The sequence below is a fragment of the Dermochelys coriacea genome, chromosome 1 (assembly GCF_009764565.3).
Source record: "Dermochelys coriacea isolate rDerCor1 chromosome 1, rDerCor1.pri.v4, whole genome shotgun sequence".
NCBI lineage: Eukaryota > Metazoa > Chordata > Testudines > Dermochelyidae > Dermochelys > Dermochelys coriacea.
In genome coordinates this window covers 156517503-156535707 of record NC_050068.2, presented here as the reverse complement: position 1 = coordinate 156535707, position 18205 = coordinate 156517503, and the positions used below count along the sequence as shown (strand labels likewise).

Below are 18205 nucleotides of genomic sequence, written 5' to 3'. Positions count from 1 at the left end.
GCACTGACCTATTATGAAAATGGGAGGTAATTCACTCAGCCAGTAAATCAGAAATTAATCTGCTACAAGAATCATCTTTTAGATAAGGTTCATGATCCAAACATTTAAAACTCCCTAATCTTGTTTATCTGCAATGTCTCATTCACAGGGCATTATCCTTATTATAGGAGAAATATTCATACAGTAAAAAAAAACCACTAACCATCTGACTTGACCAATCACAACTAACGAACACAGCTTTGCATCGTGAATATTCATAGCAACGTGTTCATAGTTAATCTATAAAGTTACAGAAAATGAGTTACTTCAATTGTTTAAATTTAAAGTAATTGAGGATACAGACAACTTAAAACTTTCCAGCAGAGTTGGAAAACCCAAATGCCGCAGCACTGTTGGTGTATTAGAACCAGAAAATAAAATTAATCAGTCTAGTTTCATTGTCTTAATTTAATCGAGTTCCAAATTTCAATGAGTTGTTCAGGGTAAATTTTGATATTTTTAAAAATCTTTCATTTGCAATAGTCTAAAGTAGTAATAATAAAGTAAGCAATCGAAAGAATAAAACCTTACCTTGACATTGTCCTTGTTTAACTACTCAATCTGTGTCACTAATTCAGTTTGGTATCATTTGAAATATTTTTTTTCCTGTTTTAACAAAATAAACCTTTCAAATTTGTCCAGATTGTCAATTTGATTTGCTAATTCATTACTTATAATACCAGGATACAGAAGTATATAAAGCTACAGTAAAGGATGACATCACCAAGTGGCAGAATGTTCTGAAAGTGCACAGCTCTGTGGATTGGTTAATTGTGGTAGTTGAGAGCGATGCAAAAAAAAAGAACAAAACCAACATCCTTCCCCGAACATCTATAGTAGATAAAATAAGAAATGACTTCTGTAACAAACAAAGTGACAGGTAAGGACTTTTTGAAAAATATTTGTTTATAATTGTAAAACTAGTTTTCTGGATAACCATTTAATAGGTCCAATTTCTCACTTAAAAGAATAGTAACTTCCCTGATGCCTACCATTAAGCAAATGGCATTGGTAAGATGTATGTCCATCTGTCCCAAAATATGAACCAATGGAGGAAAAAGTTTGCTGTATCTTTTCCTGAATTAGTAGTGGTTTGGAATAAAATAAATAAATAAAAAATATTCTGTAGGGCTACAGTTAAATTCTGGATGTTCACCTCTTCCAGAAAAGATAAAAGGCTTTAAACATACTGAAGCATATTTTTGTAGACACTGATTCAGAATGAATGAAGTAACCAAAATCAATTTTCAGAACTTCAAATCCTTGTTTTTCAAGGTTTATGTAAACCCATCACCAGAGGAAAAAGTACAAGAGTAAAGTCTTAGGCCATGTCTACACTAGAGTTAAGTTGACTTAAGTTTTGTCAACGATCATTAGTCGCTTTAATAACATCAGTGGAGCATGTCCACACAACATTGCTTGTGTCAGCTGAGCATATCCACAGTCATTGCTTTTTCATTGACAGTGTTGCATCAGGGGTAGCTATATTACTGTGCAACTCTCCACCCTCTGCTGCTGGGAACTCTGGGAACAGATCACAGTGCACCATGGGGGCATGCTTGCTCTTGCGTGATGCATTTCCTTTTGTCCCATCATTCCATGGGCTTCCTACTTCGTTTTGCACTGTTTTTCAACAGTTAGTGTAACTGTGCACCTGCCATCTCTGTCTGACAGCATAATTCCTGAACTGCTGACCAGTCTGGTGATAAGCATTATGAACACACTGTGGCTGGTCTTGCAGTATTTCATGAGTTGTGACAGTGAATTGGTGATGCCTGCCCTGCTGTCTGCCATGGAAACCATTCAAAATTTCTGCAGGCGTTCATGGACCAGCTTGCCATGGTGGACTGTCGGTACTGGGCTTGAGAAACAAGCACTGAGTGATGGGATCACATCATGGGGAATGTATGAGATGGCGAGCAGTGGCTGCAGAACTTTTGTATGCACAAAGCCACCTTCCTGGAACTGGGTGCAGAACGTGACCCAACACTGTGGTGCAAAGACACCAGAATGAGAGCTGCCCTCAGTGTGGAAAAGCAAGTGGCGATCGCTGTGTGGAAGCTGGCAACTCCAGACTGCTACCAGTCAGTTCCAAACCAGTTTGGAGTTGGAAAGTTCACTGTGGTGGCTGCGGTGATGCAAGTGTGCAGGGCCATTAATCGCCTCTTGCTATGAAGGACTCTGACTCTCAGTAATGTCCAGGACAAATAATTGATGACTTTGAGGCAATGAGAAAAGGAGTACTTGTGGCACCTTAGAGATTAAAATTTATTTGAGCATAAGCTTTCGTGAGCTACAGCTCACTTCATCGGATGCATGCTGTAGCTCACGAAAGCTTATGCTCAAATAAATTTTAGTCTCTAAGGTGCCACAAGTACTCCTTTTCTTTTTGCGAATACAGACTAACACAGCTGCTGCTCTGAAATTTGAGGCAATGGGATTCCTTAATTGCAGGGGGGTGATCTATGGAACTTGTATCCCAATTTTGGCCACAGACCATATCGTAACAGAGCATATCAACCGAAAGGCTACTTCTCCATGGTCTTGCAGGCGCTGGTGGATCACTGCAACCATTTGACTGTTATCAGTGCAGGATGGTCAGGGAAGGTGCATGATGCACACGTCTTTTGGAACACTAGACTGTATAAAAAGCTGCACACTGGGACTTTCTTTCCAGACCAGAACATTCCACCAGGGAATGTGCAAATTCCCATAGTGATCTTTGGAGACTCCACCTACCTCTTGCTCCCGTGGCTCATAAAGCCTTACACCAGGAACCTAGACAACAGCAGAGAGCGCTTGAATAGCTTCAGCAGGTGCAGAATGACTGTTGACATGCATTTGTCTGATTAAAAGGTCGCTGGCGCTGTCTTTTTTGGCAGGTTAGACACTAATGAGGAAAATATTCCAAAGACCATTGTGCCTTCTGAATTCTCCATAATATTTGCGAATTGAAGGGGAAATGTTTCCCCAAGGGTGGGCTGCTGAGGCTGATTGGCTGACTGCTGATTTTGAGCAGCCAAAGACCACGGCAATTAGAGGGGCGCAGTGGGAGGTTATTTGAATCAAGGAGGCTTTGAAGGAACATTTTAATAATGATTTTCAGTAATGTGTCTGTATGTGATGCATTTGGCCAGGCAATGTTTACTTGCTTCCCTGAATTACCCCATAGTGCTTGCTGCTTGAACATTAATTGCAAGAAGCAAATAGTCGGACCTATAGCCAGTGTGTTTCAATGTTACTCTAAGTGGCTAGGGAGCCTGGTCTGAATATTGGTACCCTTTTCCACAAGCTAGGGTAAATGAACCAGATATCTCGCTCCTAAAAGGAAATCTAGGATGCACGGGTTCATTTCCTGCATGCGTGTGGCTTCAGACCATGTCCGCATGATGCTCGCCTGTGTGCCACTCTGGTCCCTGCAGAAATAATTGACGGGGCACTGCAAAGTTTCCTACAGCGGAGGTTGAAACAAGGCCGTTCTCCCAAGGAACCTTCTTCAGAAGATTGCAGAATACCTACAGGAAAGTTTCCTAGAAATCATTCTGGAGGATTCCAGAGACATCCCCATGTACATTAAGAAACTTTTGCCATGGCCTCACTGTGAAGATGGACAGTCTGTTAATTTCTGCCCCATATCCCTCTTCTACAATATAACAAAGTATATATGAGCTCAGTCTCCTTTCGCTATGCAGTATCAAAGCAAAATGAGCACTTACCAGAGCTCCCCTCTCCTGCGTCCTGCGTGCCAGAGCTAGAGTTCTGGGACTGGCTAGACCCCCTCTGGAATGGAAGAGAGTCCTGACTCACTGTGCCATTGGATGACTCTGCCGTGTGCTCCACATCATTCTCTAGCTCCACCTCCTTGTCCACCACTTTCTCATTGGGGTTGAGTCTGCTGGCTGCTGTCTCCAGTCCCCCACAGTTTCCAGGGGGCTCTTGATGGAGATGGGGTTGCTGCCGAGCATAGTGTGCGGCTCCTTATAGAAGCGGCATGTCTTCAACGCTGCACCAGAGCTATGGTTGTCCTCCCTTGCCTTCTGGTACCCCGCCTCACCTCCTTGACTTTAGCACTACACTGCTGCGCATCCCTTTCATTGCCCCTTCTCCTGCAAGCCACTAGCAATCAGCCTGTAGGTATCAAAATTCCTATGGCTGGTGCGAAGCTGCAACTGCACAGCTTCCTCTCCCCATATACTCGTGTGATCAAACACCTCCGGGTGTGCTCCACATGTGAGCACGTCTGCTGCGTAAAGCTGGCACGGTCAGCTGGGAAGATGCTGTGTGAACTGTGTAGGCCAAGCTAACAGGAAAAGAATTTCAAAAATTCCTGGGCCTTTGAAGGGGGGAGGGACCACAAAGCTGTGTACTTTCAGGGCAGCAGAATTCAAACTGCTGACCAGAGTGGTCATGATGGGCATTGTGGGACACCTCCTGGAGCTGAGTTAGGGTGACATAATCAAGTGAGGTATCTACACTGATGTTGCGTCGTTCTAATTACATAGCAAAAAGCTCTATGCTGCTCATTAAGGTGTTTTTAATATGTTGGCATAGCAGGGGAGTTACATCGGCAGGAGGAGCATTTCAGCATGTACACCTCCACTGTTTTGTTGATGAAAGCAGACTTTTGTCAACTGTGTAGAGTAGACAAGGCCTTAGATTGAACCACTGTTCTTTTCTACCAGTGTTTAATCTGCCTTTCTCCTCTGTTGTACTACATTAAATCCAATTTTTGAAGCTGTTTGTTATTTTAAGAAAAATACAGTGAAAAGTGTGTACAGCGTTATCACAACCTTTTCCTGCCTTGGAAGGGAAGAGAGATCGGGGAAATGGAGTAATCATCGTTTCAAATCAATTTTTAATGCAGACTTTTATTATTTTTGTTTTGTTTTGTTTTCCCCCTCCCCAAAACACTGCACTGGATCACTTCTGAATAGTTTACTTTTTGACTAATTGGAAGAGTCATCGCCTTGTGTAGAGTGAATGATGAGGTGATCCTTTGAAACTAAAGGTGTGAATCTGAGCACTCCTCATACGTAAATCTAAGATGACAATGTGAACATGCTGTATGTTGTCAGCATCTTGTTTGTATTTGGATAATATCAGCTTATTAAATTTATTTTGGCAAATCTGAATTAAATGTAGCTGAGGGTGTTCAATTTCTAATTGTCTAGCTTGGATTAAAAATTCTACAGCAGAATAGTTTCTGGTAGTTTTCAGTAACTGGGAACTTTATTTGAATTGGGAAGGGGATTTCCCTGCCTCCACAAAGGTTTATTCCTTTTCTGAATATCAGTAAATCACAATGAAATTTTAAACAAAGGCGAACATGCTGGTTATCAACCTGTCCTGATCATGAGTTCTCAAATAACTATTTCACAAATTACAAGTGAAGCTGTGGGAGTCCTACCATGTGGAACATTTGAAATAAAATGAAGCCCTACAAAATCTACTGTGGAATAATTGTGCCTTGGCCCATGAGAGATGGTCTAGATGTGATTGTTACATAGTCCTTTCTAAGAATAAGTCTAGTTATTGCTCTGCTAGCTATCTTCCAAGCAGAGCTTTTTTTGTGTTTTTTGGATTTCTAAAACCTATTTTTATTGATTTTGAAAATATAGAATATACTCATTGTGTAAACTCTCCTGTCTTGTGGAACCCAGACTTAAATTTCTCTTTCCAAACCTATCATAAAGTCATAGAAGTGTAGGACTGGAAGGGACCTTGATATGTTGTCTATTGCACTCCCCTGCCAAGGCAGGACTACGTAATAACCAGACCATTCCTGACAGGTGTCAGGACCCTCCAGCCTAACCCTCCCCTCCCCCCCCCCCCGGTCTAATGAATGCTTCCTTTCTATCTACAGTATGCTCAAGGCTGTTCGATATACATTGTCATTTTAAGGCTATTATTTGTTACCTCCATTGACTCTGTCCTTAGCTTATACCATTTAATAATAAAAGTCTTGAATTGATGTTGAATGGAAATCTGAGTTTCCTTGCTCTTTCCATTTGACGTTGTTTATAGTATGTAATTGTAGGGGCTATTATACGTTTATTTTATGTCTGGATGTTACTTTTTAGTCCCACAAAATAATTTCCATTGATATTTTTACAGATGTGTGGTACTGTCTGACCCCTTGAAAGACTCTTCCCGTTCTCAGGAATCCTGGAACGCCTTCCTGACAAAACTCAGGACGCTGCTTCTCATGTCTTTTACCAAAAATCTAGGCAAGTTTGAAGATGACATGAGAACTTTGAGGGAGAAGAGGACTGAGCCAGGGTGGAGTTTTTGCGAGTATTTCATGGTGCAGGTATAGACTTAAACAACTTCTTTAAACAATTTTTTAGTCCTTTGTTTTGTTGAAAGTATTCTTTTTTGGCTCTAATTTTTTAGATCAGACTCCTTTTAAAAAGATACAGAGGCTAGTATTATGGCAACTTGTCACTATTCTTGCCTGCAATGTTTTTATGGTGCTGTGTTCACCTGTAAGATCTGTTCAGGCTTCTGTGTCTTAGGATCTTGGACAGCAGAAAGGCTATGGATTAGTTGTGAGCACAGATTTTTTTTATAAGCATTTTATTAGTTCCATTGCCTTTGTGTAAAAGTGTCTTTAAAATTAAAGTATATTAATGCTGTGCAAATGAACCCTTCTAGTTAAAATAGTAGACCAATGTGCTGTACATACTACTAAACTTTTGCTTAGAATGTTATCAGAGTATAAATGACTTTAAAGTTATTTTTTTAAATGAAATCCTGTAATTCTCTGGAGAGAATCCTGTTTTCAGATGTTTTTAATTTCCAGATCTGGATAACTCCTAAATGTATCTGATTTGTTCTAATAAACATTTAAACACTTACAGAAAAAACGGCACATTCAAATGATAACATTAGGGATTGATTTGATTAGAATATTTCTCTTAAAATATAGACTAGAAGGTATTTCCCATGTGTGATTCCATATAGTTTTGAACTTTTGCATTATGTAAGATTGGTCCCACCACCTCTTGAGACTTCTCCTCTCCACCCCTCCACCCCCAGGCTCATTATGTAACACAAAACTAGGTGGTTGGACAGGAGAAGTCTCATTAAGGTGCAGTTAAGGGTGAGAGTTCATATCAGTAATTTAGGGCAAAATACATTATGGGGATGCTGTTGCAATTATCCCAAACTCAAGTGAGTTGAACACAGTAAATTATCAGTTAAGGTTTTAAAAAAAAACAAAAAACAAAAAACTCAACATGCTAAAGCCTTAACTCTGCTTATGATGACAGTGGGGATGAGAAGTGGGGAAGAGAAGAAAAATAAATGTCTTAAAATTCAGTTTAATCTGGAACCACAAATACTAAATACCTTATTTGTAGTCATTCAGGGGCATAGGCTGATGTTCAAAGCTTTTGCATTATTTGGTTAACTCTATTCAGGATGGAAAAAAAGATGACACCAAGTGCTCAATTTCTTAAAGGACCTGTTTAACTAATTTTAACTCCGAAACTCATTAACGATTTACTTGTAAATTCCCAGAAAATTTATTCTATGGAGTAAGTGCTGTTGTTTGGAGGAGAATAAGTGGAATTTTTCATACATAACAGATGTTGAATCCCTGCTTAAAGTGTAAAACCGGACTTTAATTGTGGAGCTGCAACTAGTGTCTCCATTTTACAAATAGAATGTATAAATTATAAGTACATCAGCAGTGTTTTCTGGAAGAGGTGAGTTTTTTCTGAGCTTCCTGAGTGTTAAGGCTTGTTCTGAATATTTTATTATAGTGAGTCAGGGCTTCTCTGTACAGAAAAAAATTACCAGTATAATTATACCACTATACCTTCCCATGTGGACAGGCTTACTGTAGTTTAGCTTGTTCCCGTTTAGCTTTGGAAGCAGTACAGGTTAACCTGGAAAAAGGCACTCTTATTCTGGAATGAGGGTGTCTATGTGGGGAGTTATAGCAGTATAATTGTAACATTACATTGTCCTGGGTATTCAAACCCTCAGACAAGTTTGAAGAAGTCCTTTTGGGTTAGGTTAGTGAGTCCTTTTCATAGTTAATTTTTAAAATCCACAATATTGACTGCAACACGTTTTGATAACTTGTACCTTTCTTTGCCTGTGTGTGTAAAGGAAGAGCTGGCCTTTGTCTTTGAAATGCTGCAGCAGTTTGAAGATGCCTTGGTGCAATATGATGAACTTGATGCCTTGTTCTCTCAATATGTTGTTAACTTTGGTGCTGGTGGTAAGTGCTTTAAATCAACAAGTGATTGCGTGCAGCATATTAGTTGGTTCCACTCCCTGTTCTGCTCAGGACCAAATTAAAGTAAAACTGGCCTTAGGCTCAACCTTCCTATATGGTTCTGCCACACCCTTTCCTGGGGTGGCAGCAGATTTCAATTTAAGATGCATGAGAAACTTCATGATACTTGGAGCTATTGTTTCATGCTCTCTCCAGATTCAGACAGGCAACAGTTATACTCTGGGCATGTGTTCAAGCTTTTCTTTGCATCTGTAAGGTCTAGAAACATCATGAAAGCTGAGATTCTGGTCTCGTGACTCCAAGAACTGGGGCCCTAGCCATGGGTCTAAAGTACCTATGTCTGATCTGGCCCTGATGCTGCTGCTTGTTCCTAAAGCTTGTTGTTGAGTCATTAAAAATCAAATCTTCCTGCATGCTATTTTGAAGGCTTCCCATTGAATCTAACACTATTTATTTTTTTAAACAACATGCATGATTACTGGCTACCTTAGACATTGGCTAAAATGTGGTTTTCAAATTAGATACAGTAAAAAATTCTGGACACTAGTTATGCCATGCCCAATTAATGCATATGTATACAATTCTTTCCTTGTATATTTAATATAAATTGTTTTCTATAAGCAGCATGAGACTTGAGTTCATTTCAGTTTGTCAATAACATGGGATACATACCTTTTGAGAAGTGTCAAGTAATGTGAAATCAATTATTTTGTACAAGTAAGATGTTACGATATTTCATAATACAACATGAGGTGTTCAGATACGACTGAGTGTAGATGTAAAAATAGAAAGATGTATGGAACACTTAACAAATCGTGAATTAGTGGGATAAAGGCAGATATGACTAAAACAAGGGACACACCTATCAAGGTGAGGTGTAAGTAATGGATGCTCAGGCAGCTAAAGTTGCTCAGCTTTGTCTGTAATGTCACTTGAGATTTACTTTAATCATCCAGAAATGCATTGTAAACCAATTGTCTTATTGCTTATAGCTGTCAGGTATTTAGGTCAACATTTTGAAAATTGGCCGCCAACTTTTAAGTATCTAGAGTAAGTAATGGGAGATGTGGGTGCCACTTTTGAAAATCAGGCTGCTTATATAGGTATTGGAGTTAGTTTGGCACTAAGGTTGTTGTGGGGTATAAAAAAAAAAAAGGACTTACTTTAAAATAATGGGTTTAGACGTTAACTGTATATTTGTTTACTTAGATGGAGCAAACTGGTTGACATTTTTCTGTCAACCAGTGCGGAGCTGGAATGGATTGATTCTCCGTAAACCAATAGATATGGAGAAACGAGAGCTAATTCAGAATCAAGAAGCCACTCTATTAGACTTGCGCAGTTACTTGTTTTCTCGCCAGTGCACGTTGCTGATCTTCCTACAGAGACCGTGGGAGGTATCCCAGCGAGCACTAGAGCTTCTTCACAACTGTGTGCAGGAGCTTAAGCTACTAGAAGTGAGTTAGTGTAATATAATTCATTATGTAAATAACATCTCTTGTTTAATAATAAGAGGTTTCTGTCCAGTTGTCAGTCACTGCTGACACATTTAACACTGCTAGTATATTATCAATATAATGGTGTAAAAATGTTCCTAATTGTAATATTGTGTGTGTGTGTGTGTGTGTGTGTGTGTGTATATATATATATATATATATATATAACTGTGTCTTAAAATAAATCTCTACATGTGAGGATCATGACCTGTGCGGTGGGAGGGTCTCAGAGCAGGGAGTTGAACCAGAGTCCAAACATTTTTACAGCAGTGAAACAGTCCTGCAGCCTGAGCCCTGTAGGCCCAAGTCAGCTGGCATGGGGCAGTCATGGGTTTTTCTTTGCTGTGTAGCCATACAGATGGAGACTGCATAAAGGTTTGTTTTTTGGAGGTAGTATTATGATTGTCTTATATTGTTAAAATGTTCTGGGCCTGATCTGAAAAACTAATATAAATTTACTTATGAAGCTGATAGTCATTCATATGCTTCTTTCCTGAATTCGTTACCAATGTCATGATCTGTAGCCAATAATTAACTTGTATCAGGTAACAAATGTATAGTTGTGTGGGGAATAGGGCAGGAAGGCTATCTTCTTGATATGTGGGCCAGCAGCTCACTTCAGAACAGCGTGCATGTGTGAGAGAGAGAATCTACTACTCTATCTTAGTGTTGTACCGTGCCTTTATCAGGTATGCTGGGGGGATAAATTTTAACCATCCCCCATGTATATCAGATGACCAAAGTTAAGTATTAGTACACTGATCGTATATCTGTTTTCAGGAACAGTACTACGTCATTATGGGAAAATGTCTTCCTGACTGGAGCTTGTGATTAATTTCTTATTAGTCTTATTCTAGCTATTGTAACTGCAGATACTATTCTTAGTCAAAACTAATCCTTCTGATTGTTTCTAAGATACCATGGTAGTGAAAATTCCATGAGATTATTAGTTGCACTAAAAAACACTTCATCTTCTCCACCTTAAATTTGGTGCCTTAAAATTTGTCATATTGCTCATCTATCCTAACATAGAATAATGTATTCATACCATTTGTTGTTCAATATGCTTTTTTCAGATTTTCTTACTCCTTTCCAAATTGAGCAAACCTAGGGCTCATCTACATTACAATTTAAGTTGTTGCAACTTAGGTCACTCGGGTGCGAATGCCCTCCTCCCTCCCCCATCCACCCAGAGCGACGTAAGTTTCATCAACTTAAAGCAGTGTCTGCACAGTGCTATATCGGCAGGAGATCTCTGCTGATGGCATAGCTTCCACCTCTAGTTGAGGTGGAGTAATTAGGCTGACAGGAGAGCACTCTTCCATTGGCATAGCGTGTCTTCAGACACGCTACAGTGGCGCCAATGTTGTGGCAGTGTACACTAGCCCTTAGTCTTCTAAATCTCCTTAAATGGAAGCTACTTCCCATGCAGTGCACCTCTTCCCCAGTCTCTCAAGCTATGTCCTAATATGATCAAGCAATTATTCATTTCTCAATTACCTTTACTGTTCATCTTCAGGTCTCTGTTCCTCCTGGAGCTTTGGATTGCTGGGTATTTTTGAGCTGTTTAGAGGTCCTACAAAGAATAGAAGGCTGCTGTGACCGAGCACAAGTAGATGCCAATGTTTCCCACACAGTTGGCTTATGGAGCTACGCCACTGAAAAGGTAATCAAGCTGTTATGTTTGTTACGGGGAGATATCACTTGAAATGTGCAATGGCTCTGTGACAAACTGGGACACGTTTTATTGTGAATCTAGAAGTTCTTTAATACACTGATCTGTAGACTAGCCTGGTAGTACTGTGTCGTGCTACCTGGCATAATCAGGTTTACATTTTTTTTTTTTTCATTGGGAGGCAAGGGCTGGGAATACTTAAGCACCATGCTCAGGTCTTTGATGTAGGGAGGGAAAGAGAAGTGCTTCATGTTGCTAAACAGTGACTGCTCTAGCTGATCAGTAGTGGTGCTTATTTAGCTTTGAAATGAACCCATGAAGTCTGTCAGCTGAAAGGAGGAGGTTACTGTGAATGTGTTGCAAGAGGACAAACCCTGAGCTGAATGAGAGCCTTTACCCCTCCAAACTTTTTGTTTATATTTTGATTTTTCCCCAAACTTATTTATTCCAGCATATTATGAATTTTGTAGAAATCTGGTTACAGTAAAGAAGTCATGGATGTTATATAATTACAGTAGAAATAATTGACCCTCACCGTTGTTGACTGTTAGCTTCGACAGCCCACTTATCTGCTACTTTCCCAAGGTGCTGGGAACTTTCTCACATTTTTTTTATTAATTACTATTTTTACTCCGTTTATAGTGTGGTACCTCCTAAACCCCCCCCATCAGGATTAGGGCTCCATTGTTCTACATGCTGTATAAACATAGGAAGACAGTCCATGCCCAAAAGAGCTTATATCCTAAAAAGGCAAGATTAAAGTCACAATAAAATTGAAAAAATCAAGGAGGTGATAGGTACATCAGGCTATTTACAAGTCATTGTTATAATTTATAACTGTTTGTTAAAATTTTTGGGGGATGCACTTGGCTTTGAAATAGGGTTGAAGAGATAATTGTTGGAGTACAGGTGAAGTGGATATGATAAATGGGGAGGGAGAATGCTGAGAAACATCATGGGCAGGGAGAGGATAGTCTGTAGAAGGATTGCAGTGTAAGTAGAGGTATGGAGTAAAGAGGATCCGAATCAATGGCAAAACAGAAAATGAGGTGGGATTAAAAAAGTCTGTTTAGAACCATTAAAAGAAAATTAGTCCATACAGTGTGAAATTTACTACTTCAGGGGGGAAAGACAAGTAATGAGACCCTATTATAAAATAGGTTGGATAACTTGTTGATCAGTAACCTCTGTTATGCTAAAATGACAATCTAATAATTCACATCAGAAAATAATCACCAGGGTTGACCTTCAGTCAGACAGCATCCTTTGACGCAGAATTTAGCAAACTACCCCCAATTCAGTCCCATAATGATTGGTAACTATTCACCTACATCTTTAATGGCACTGTGTTGGTTAAAGGCAGCCCTGCTGATCATCTCTATTGTTCAGGAAAAATGTTTCTCTTCACATACAGCATTATATAAATAATTAGATGTGTTATGAGTTTTCAGCCTGTACATCCACCCAATCTATACACTGGAGGCTCTGGACTTCATACAGTTATGTGGTTTAATTTTTTTTACTGAAACACAAGACACTAATTATAATATTGTAAACCTGGTATTTTAAATGCACCCTGTCTGTTAGTAACTGCCAGACAGATCAAAGTTGTTCTCTATACATTAAAAAAACAAACAAACAAACAAACCCCAAACCCCCCTTCCCAAGCCTCTGGGTTTAATAAGTATCAATATTTCAGGTGTTTTATAAAAATGAAAGTGCTAAGTGTTTACATTTTTAATGTCTTTAATACCAAAAGTTGTTGACTCGTAAATATAATTTAGTCTTAGATAAGATTCCTTTCAGCTTTTCAAGTAAAATGCTCAGCCACTTTTAGAAGGCTCTCCTGTCTGTCCCCTTTTAAGGAGGAGACCGTTTTAATGAAGGTTTTATAAGTGTTGTACTATGATGACAGTATTTATTATCGAAATATCCTGTACTGATCTGTTGGGAGTCATGATGTGGAAGACATTTGTTAGCAAGGTTTTTTTATACTGATATTCGTAACTTTTTGAAACTCATTTATGGCTTGTATTTATTTCCATAGCTAAAATCCCTTGGTTACCTCTGTGGACTTGTGACTGAAAAGGGACCAAATTCAGAAGATCTTAATAGAACGGTTGATCTGTTAGCAGGTTTGGGAGCAGAGCGCCCTGAAACAGGTACTACCAAAACTCATACATACTTTATGTAATACCTTGCAATCTGTTTAAATATGTGGTGGCTTCCCTCTTAGATTAGCTCTTTAGATGGGGAGAATTAAATTATATTCTGTAAGTAGATAAATGTACATGTGATACTGTGGGGGAGAAGGGGAAAAGGGGGAGCATATGTTCTTTAAGAGTGGTATACTGTGTGTATTTCAAATTTTTTTAAAAAATTTGATTATAACCCTTTATTGTGGATTGTAGCTTTCACAGTATATATTCTATTTATCAACATTACGAGGTGCCACAGCAGACATTTCTGACCATTCTTGGTTCTGAATTATACCTTACTTTTATTACTGCTCCTATAACAAGCTTTAAAATTAAAATTCTGTTTGAGAACGAACAGACGAATCCTGATCTGATATCGTATACCCTGTATGTAACTAGGGCTATAAAGTGACATAACTGTACTGTATTAGTCAGAACCACATAATTTAATTGGCTTTCTGTTTCTGTATCAGGCTGAATCTCTAAACAATTCATTGAAAAAATTCCAGATGTTAAATATCTCCTAGTACAATTAGTATATTTGTACTGTTTGCCAAATTCTGAGATGTAATTCTACTTTTGCAGGTGGGATAATGAGTGAAAGGGAATCCAGCAATATGCAGTCTACTGCAATTCCATTAAAAGCGAGTTTTTCCTCTTACAATTTTTGACTTGCTGCGGTTGGTAGTTTTTTTTTTTTTTTTTTTTCCCTCCTCACCAAGTGTTTTGGAGTGACATAAAGAGGTTAAACCAAACAACTTCTTTTTTTTTAAGTTCCAGTATTGCAGACTTTTCTAGTAGAATGCAACACTTTAAAGTCATTTGAGAGACTAAAATACCATATAATGTACAGACCTCAAGAAGAGCTCTGTGTAAGATCAAAAACTTGGCTCTTTCACCAGCAGAAGTTGGTCTAATAGGAGACATTACATCACCTATTTTGTGTCTCTCATATAAAGTACAGAAGCTTCTCATACTGTCTTTTATAAATCCTATAATGGGTAAGTATGAGAAGTCTTAACCTTGTTAAGATACAGGGGAGTATCTAAATATAATTTTATGTTCTGACAGATTTTGGTGAATATGATATAGGACAATATTTTTAGAACAGTGTAGAGAAGTTTTCTTAACTGCTGTAATGTCATTTGAATTTTGACTGGAGCAGCAAATGTAGTGGTCAGTAAAACAAATCCTGTTAACTAGACATTTTAATTTATAATTTGTAAAAATAAGATTACATTACCTAAATAATCTGGACTATCTGTAAATATAGCACATAACATAGAAATAATGTTGTTCTCTCTACCTTTGATTGCGTGTTAAAACAAAAATCTGTAAGTCAGTATCTTGTTCGTTTTATTTTGAAGCTAACACCACACAAAGCCCTTATAAGAAACTCAAGGAGGCCTTATCATCTGTGGAAGCTTTTGAAAAACACTACTTAGTAAGTATGGCATACAAGTGTTTACACTGTAGTAAATATACATATTGAAAATAATAAACATATGTATATTCATGGAATGGTTAAGGCCATCGTCTTCAAGCCTTGGATACCTAATGTGAACGTCTCAAATCTGTATTCTGGCACTTATGCAGTCTGACATTCAAATGTGTACACTGTCGTTTAGTTAGTGCCACAGTATGTAGTTGGGAGCCTAACATTAGGCACCAGGTTTTTAAATTTTGGTTTAATTTGCCTACCTATTACTATGGGGATGTAAATGGATTTGTAACTTTATAGGTTAAAAAAAATTGGCCATACTTGCACAAACTATGTATTATTCTGAACTTAGATTACACAGTGGATAAGTTAGATCTGTTCAGGAAACAGTTTGATGTTTGCATCCAGCTTTTCAGGAAATTTTCTTAAGTGGTGATCTGCAATGGGATTTTTTTTTTCTGCATATAATGTTAGTCCCATTGAAGCTGATGACCCTCAGCATAGATGTAAGGGTTGGAGATAGCATATCTTGTTGAATGATAAAGACCTTAGTTGTGTGTTAAAGAATCATAACTTGTTTCTTTGTAACGTGATATCTCCTTTTCTCTATTATGAAGCCCCAGTAATTCTTCCGTGAGCTACAGCTCACTTAAAGCAGGGAAGTTACAGCCCCAGGCTGGGGTTTTTCCACCTCTAAGGCAAACCAAACCAGGCAAACAAAGCAGACTTTGGTCTCACTCCACTGGCTAACCACAAGTCACACAAGCAATTCCCTTAGACACTTCAGTTTCCCAGGTTTCAGAGTAGCAGCCGTGTTAGTCTGTATTCGCAAAAAGAAAAGGAGTACTTGTGGCACCTTAGAGACTAACCGATGAAGTGAGCTGTAGCTCACGAAAGCTTATGCTCTAATAAATTTGTTAGTCTCTAAGGTGCCACAAGTACTCCTTTTCTTTTCAGTTTCCCAGTATCTCCACCTGTGCCACTCGTTATGGGGATAAATGGTTATGAAAACCAATACCCCAGTAAAAGAAAAAAGGTTCTCTCGATCCCAAAGGATCAAGCCCCAGACCCAGGTCAATATACAAATCAGATCTTACCCACAAATCATGCTGTTGCCAATCCTTTAGAATCTAAAGGTTTATTCATAAAAGGAAAGAAATATAGATGAGAGCTAGAATTGATTAAATGGAATCAATTACATACAGTAATGGCAAAGTTCTTGGTTCAGGCTTGCAGCAGTGATAGAATAAACTGCAGGTTCAAATCAAGTCTCTGGAGTACATCCACAGCTGGGATGGGTCATTCAGTCCTTTGTTCAAAGCTCCAATGTAGCAAAGTCCCTCCAGAGGTAAGAAGCAGGATTGAAGACAAGATGGAGGAGCTGCAGCAGCTTTTTAAATTCTCTTGCCATGTGGTCGGGCTTTCTCTGTTCTAAAGACAAGCTGTCCATCACATGGCATGGAAACACCTCAGAGTTTTGTCCATAGGCATGTCCCTGCATACCTTGTTGAGTCCCAAGGCGTCTGCCTTCTCTCAATGAGTCACTTTTACAGCTGATGGCCCTTAATGGGCCATCAAGCAGGCTAGGCAGAACTGACACTAAGGACATCAGATGAAGTGAGCTGTAGCTCAGGTAAGCTTATGCTCAAATAAATTTTAGTCTCTAAGGTGCCACAAGTCCTCCTTTTCTTTTTGCGGATACAGACTAACACGGCTGCTACTCTGAAGCCAGTAATAATTCTGTAGTTATTTGTAAGCTACTTTGTATTAAGTCTGACTTCTTCACATCACCCAATTTTTTTTCTTTATGAAAAAGCTCCCTTGTGCCTGAAACTTGTACATACTGTTAGGCCAGTGATATTTGGTATGGAAGAGGTTGAGGGAAATTGAACAAGTCACTTTTAAAATACGTGACTTTTACAAAATTGAAAAAGGGCACAATTTTCAAAGTATCTCAAAGGTTTGGTCTAAACGCTTCAAACTTGATGTCTTACATTATTTCTCAGTAAGAACTAATGCAAATTAGTAAACTAGTAAATTTTTGGAATGACTATGCAAAAATTTGAATTGAACTTCTGAGAACTTTGTAAAGGTCTCTAGTAAGCTCTGAGATCTTGCAGAATTTAAGAAATTGTAAGCTAAATAAATGCCTGCAGAGCTTGGAAGTTACATTAGTGAAATTCCTTTGTTCTTCTGGCTACACAGAACTTGTATGCATTAGAAATTCAAATAAGTAATTAGTGCACACTGTAAAAGTGTATATATTTCCAACCTCAGTTGCATCAATAATTTGAAATTAAAACACATTCATATTTTTATAACGAGACATTTCTATTTACTGACAACACAAAAATATCAAGAGATCTATCTAATCAAAATTAGAAAAGTAAGGAAATTTCTGACTAAAACTAAATTTTAGATGTTGAAAAATTTTGAGATAGTCTTTAAGCAATGTTGTTAGGGGTTTTTTAATTTTGAAAGTCAGAAAATGCTGAGCTACAACTTCGTGATCTACTTTCTCTGATTCTAGAGAGTGTCCTAATTAACAGAGATTAACAAGTCACAACTATTTTAGGAACTTTTCATATCAAGTGTAAAAGCTACTACACACATGTTGGCTCCTATCTTTTGTGTGTATATAACTGAGGTGTCTGTAGCCAGTGTGTCTATGGTTGACGATGTAGAGATATGTTTGGTCTATCTCAGCAGTTCTCAAAATGTTTTTTAATGGGGTCGCAAGAACTGACATTAGACTTGCTGGGTCCCACGGCCAAAGTCCAAACCCCACCGTCTGGGGTTACAGGCTTGGGCTTCAGCTCCTCTCCTCCCCTGCCCAGGGCAGCGGGACTTGGGTGGGCTCAGGCGTTGGACCCCCTCCTCCTCCCCCCCCGCTGAGGTTGTGTAATAATTTTTGTTGTCAGAAGGAGGTCACAGTGCAATGAAGTTTGAGAACCCTATCTGTAGGGTGGGCTAAAACCATCTTGAGATGTTAATGAGAGAAAGACGGGGTTTTAGTCTATATATAGAGACTTGACTAGGAAGATCTTAATTGTGAAATGTTGAATGGGAAAGACTCTTTAGACTCTCTGTGGGAGGTGAAATGTTGCT

At 38.7% G+C, this 18205-nt stretch overlaps 1 protein-coding gene across 5 annotated transcripts in view; it reads left to right on the top strand.

The window, feature by feature from the left end:
- The window catches only part of TRAPPC10 (trafficking protein particle complex subunit 10), a 101219-nt gene that overhangs the window by 38335 nt on the left and 44679 nt on the right, over window positions 1-18205 (top strand). For 4 of the 5 annotated variants that reach the window (XM_038407455.2, XM_043506512.1, XM_038407474.2 and 1 more), the window contains 7 exons: window positions 723-919; window positions 6154-6349; window positions 8158-8269; window positions 9497-9744; window positions 11303-11449; window positions 13506-13620; window positions 15024-15100. In XM_038407455.2, the coding sequence (XP_038263383.1) occupies window positions 723-919; window positions 6154-6349; window positions 8158-8269; window positions 9497-9744; window positions 11303-11449; window positions 13506-13620; window positions 15024-15100 (1092 nt within the window). The remainder of the gene's footprint in view (window positions 1-722; window positions 920-6153; window positions 6350-8157; window positions 8270-9496; window positions 9745-11302; window positions 11450-13505; window positions 13621-15023; window positions 15101-18205) is intronic. The other variant, XM_038407483.2, reaches the window with a different exon arrangement.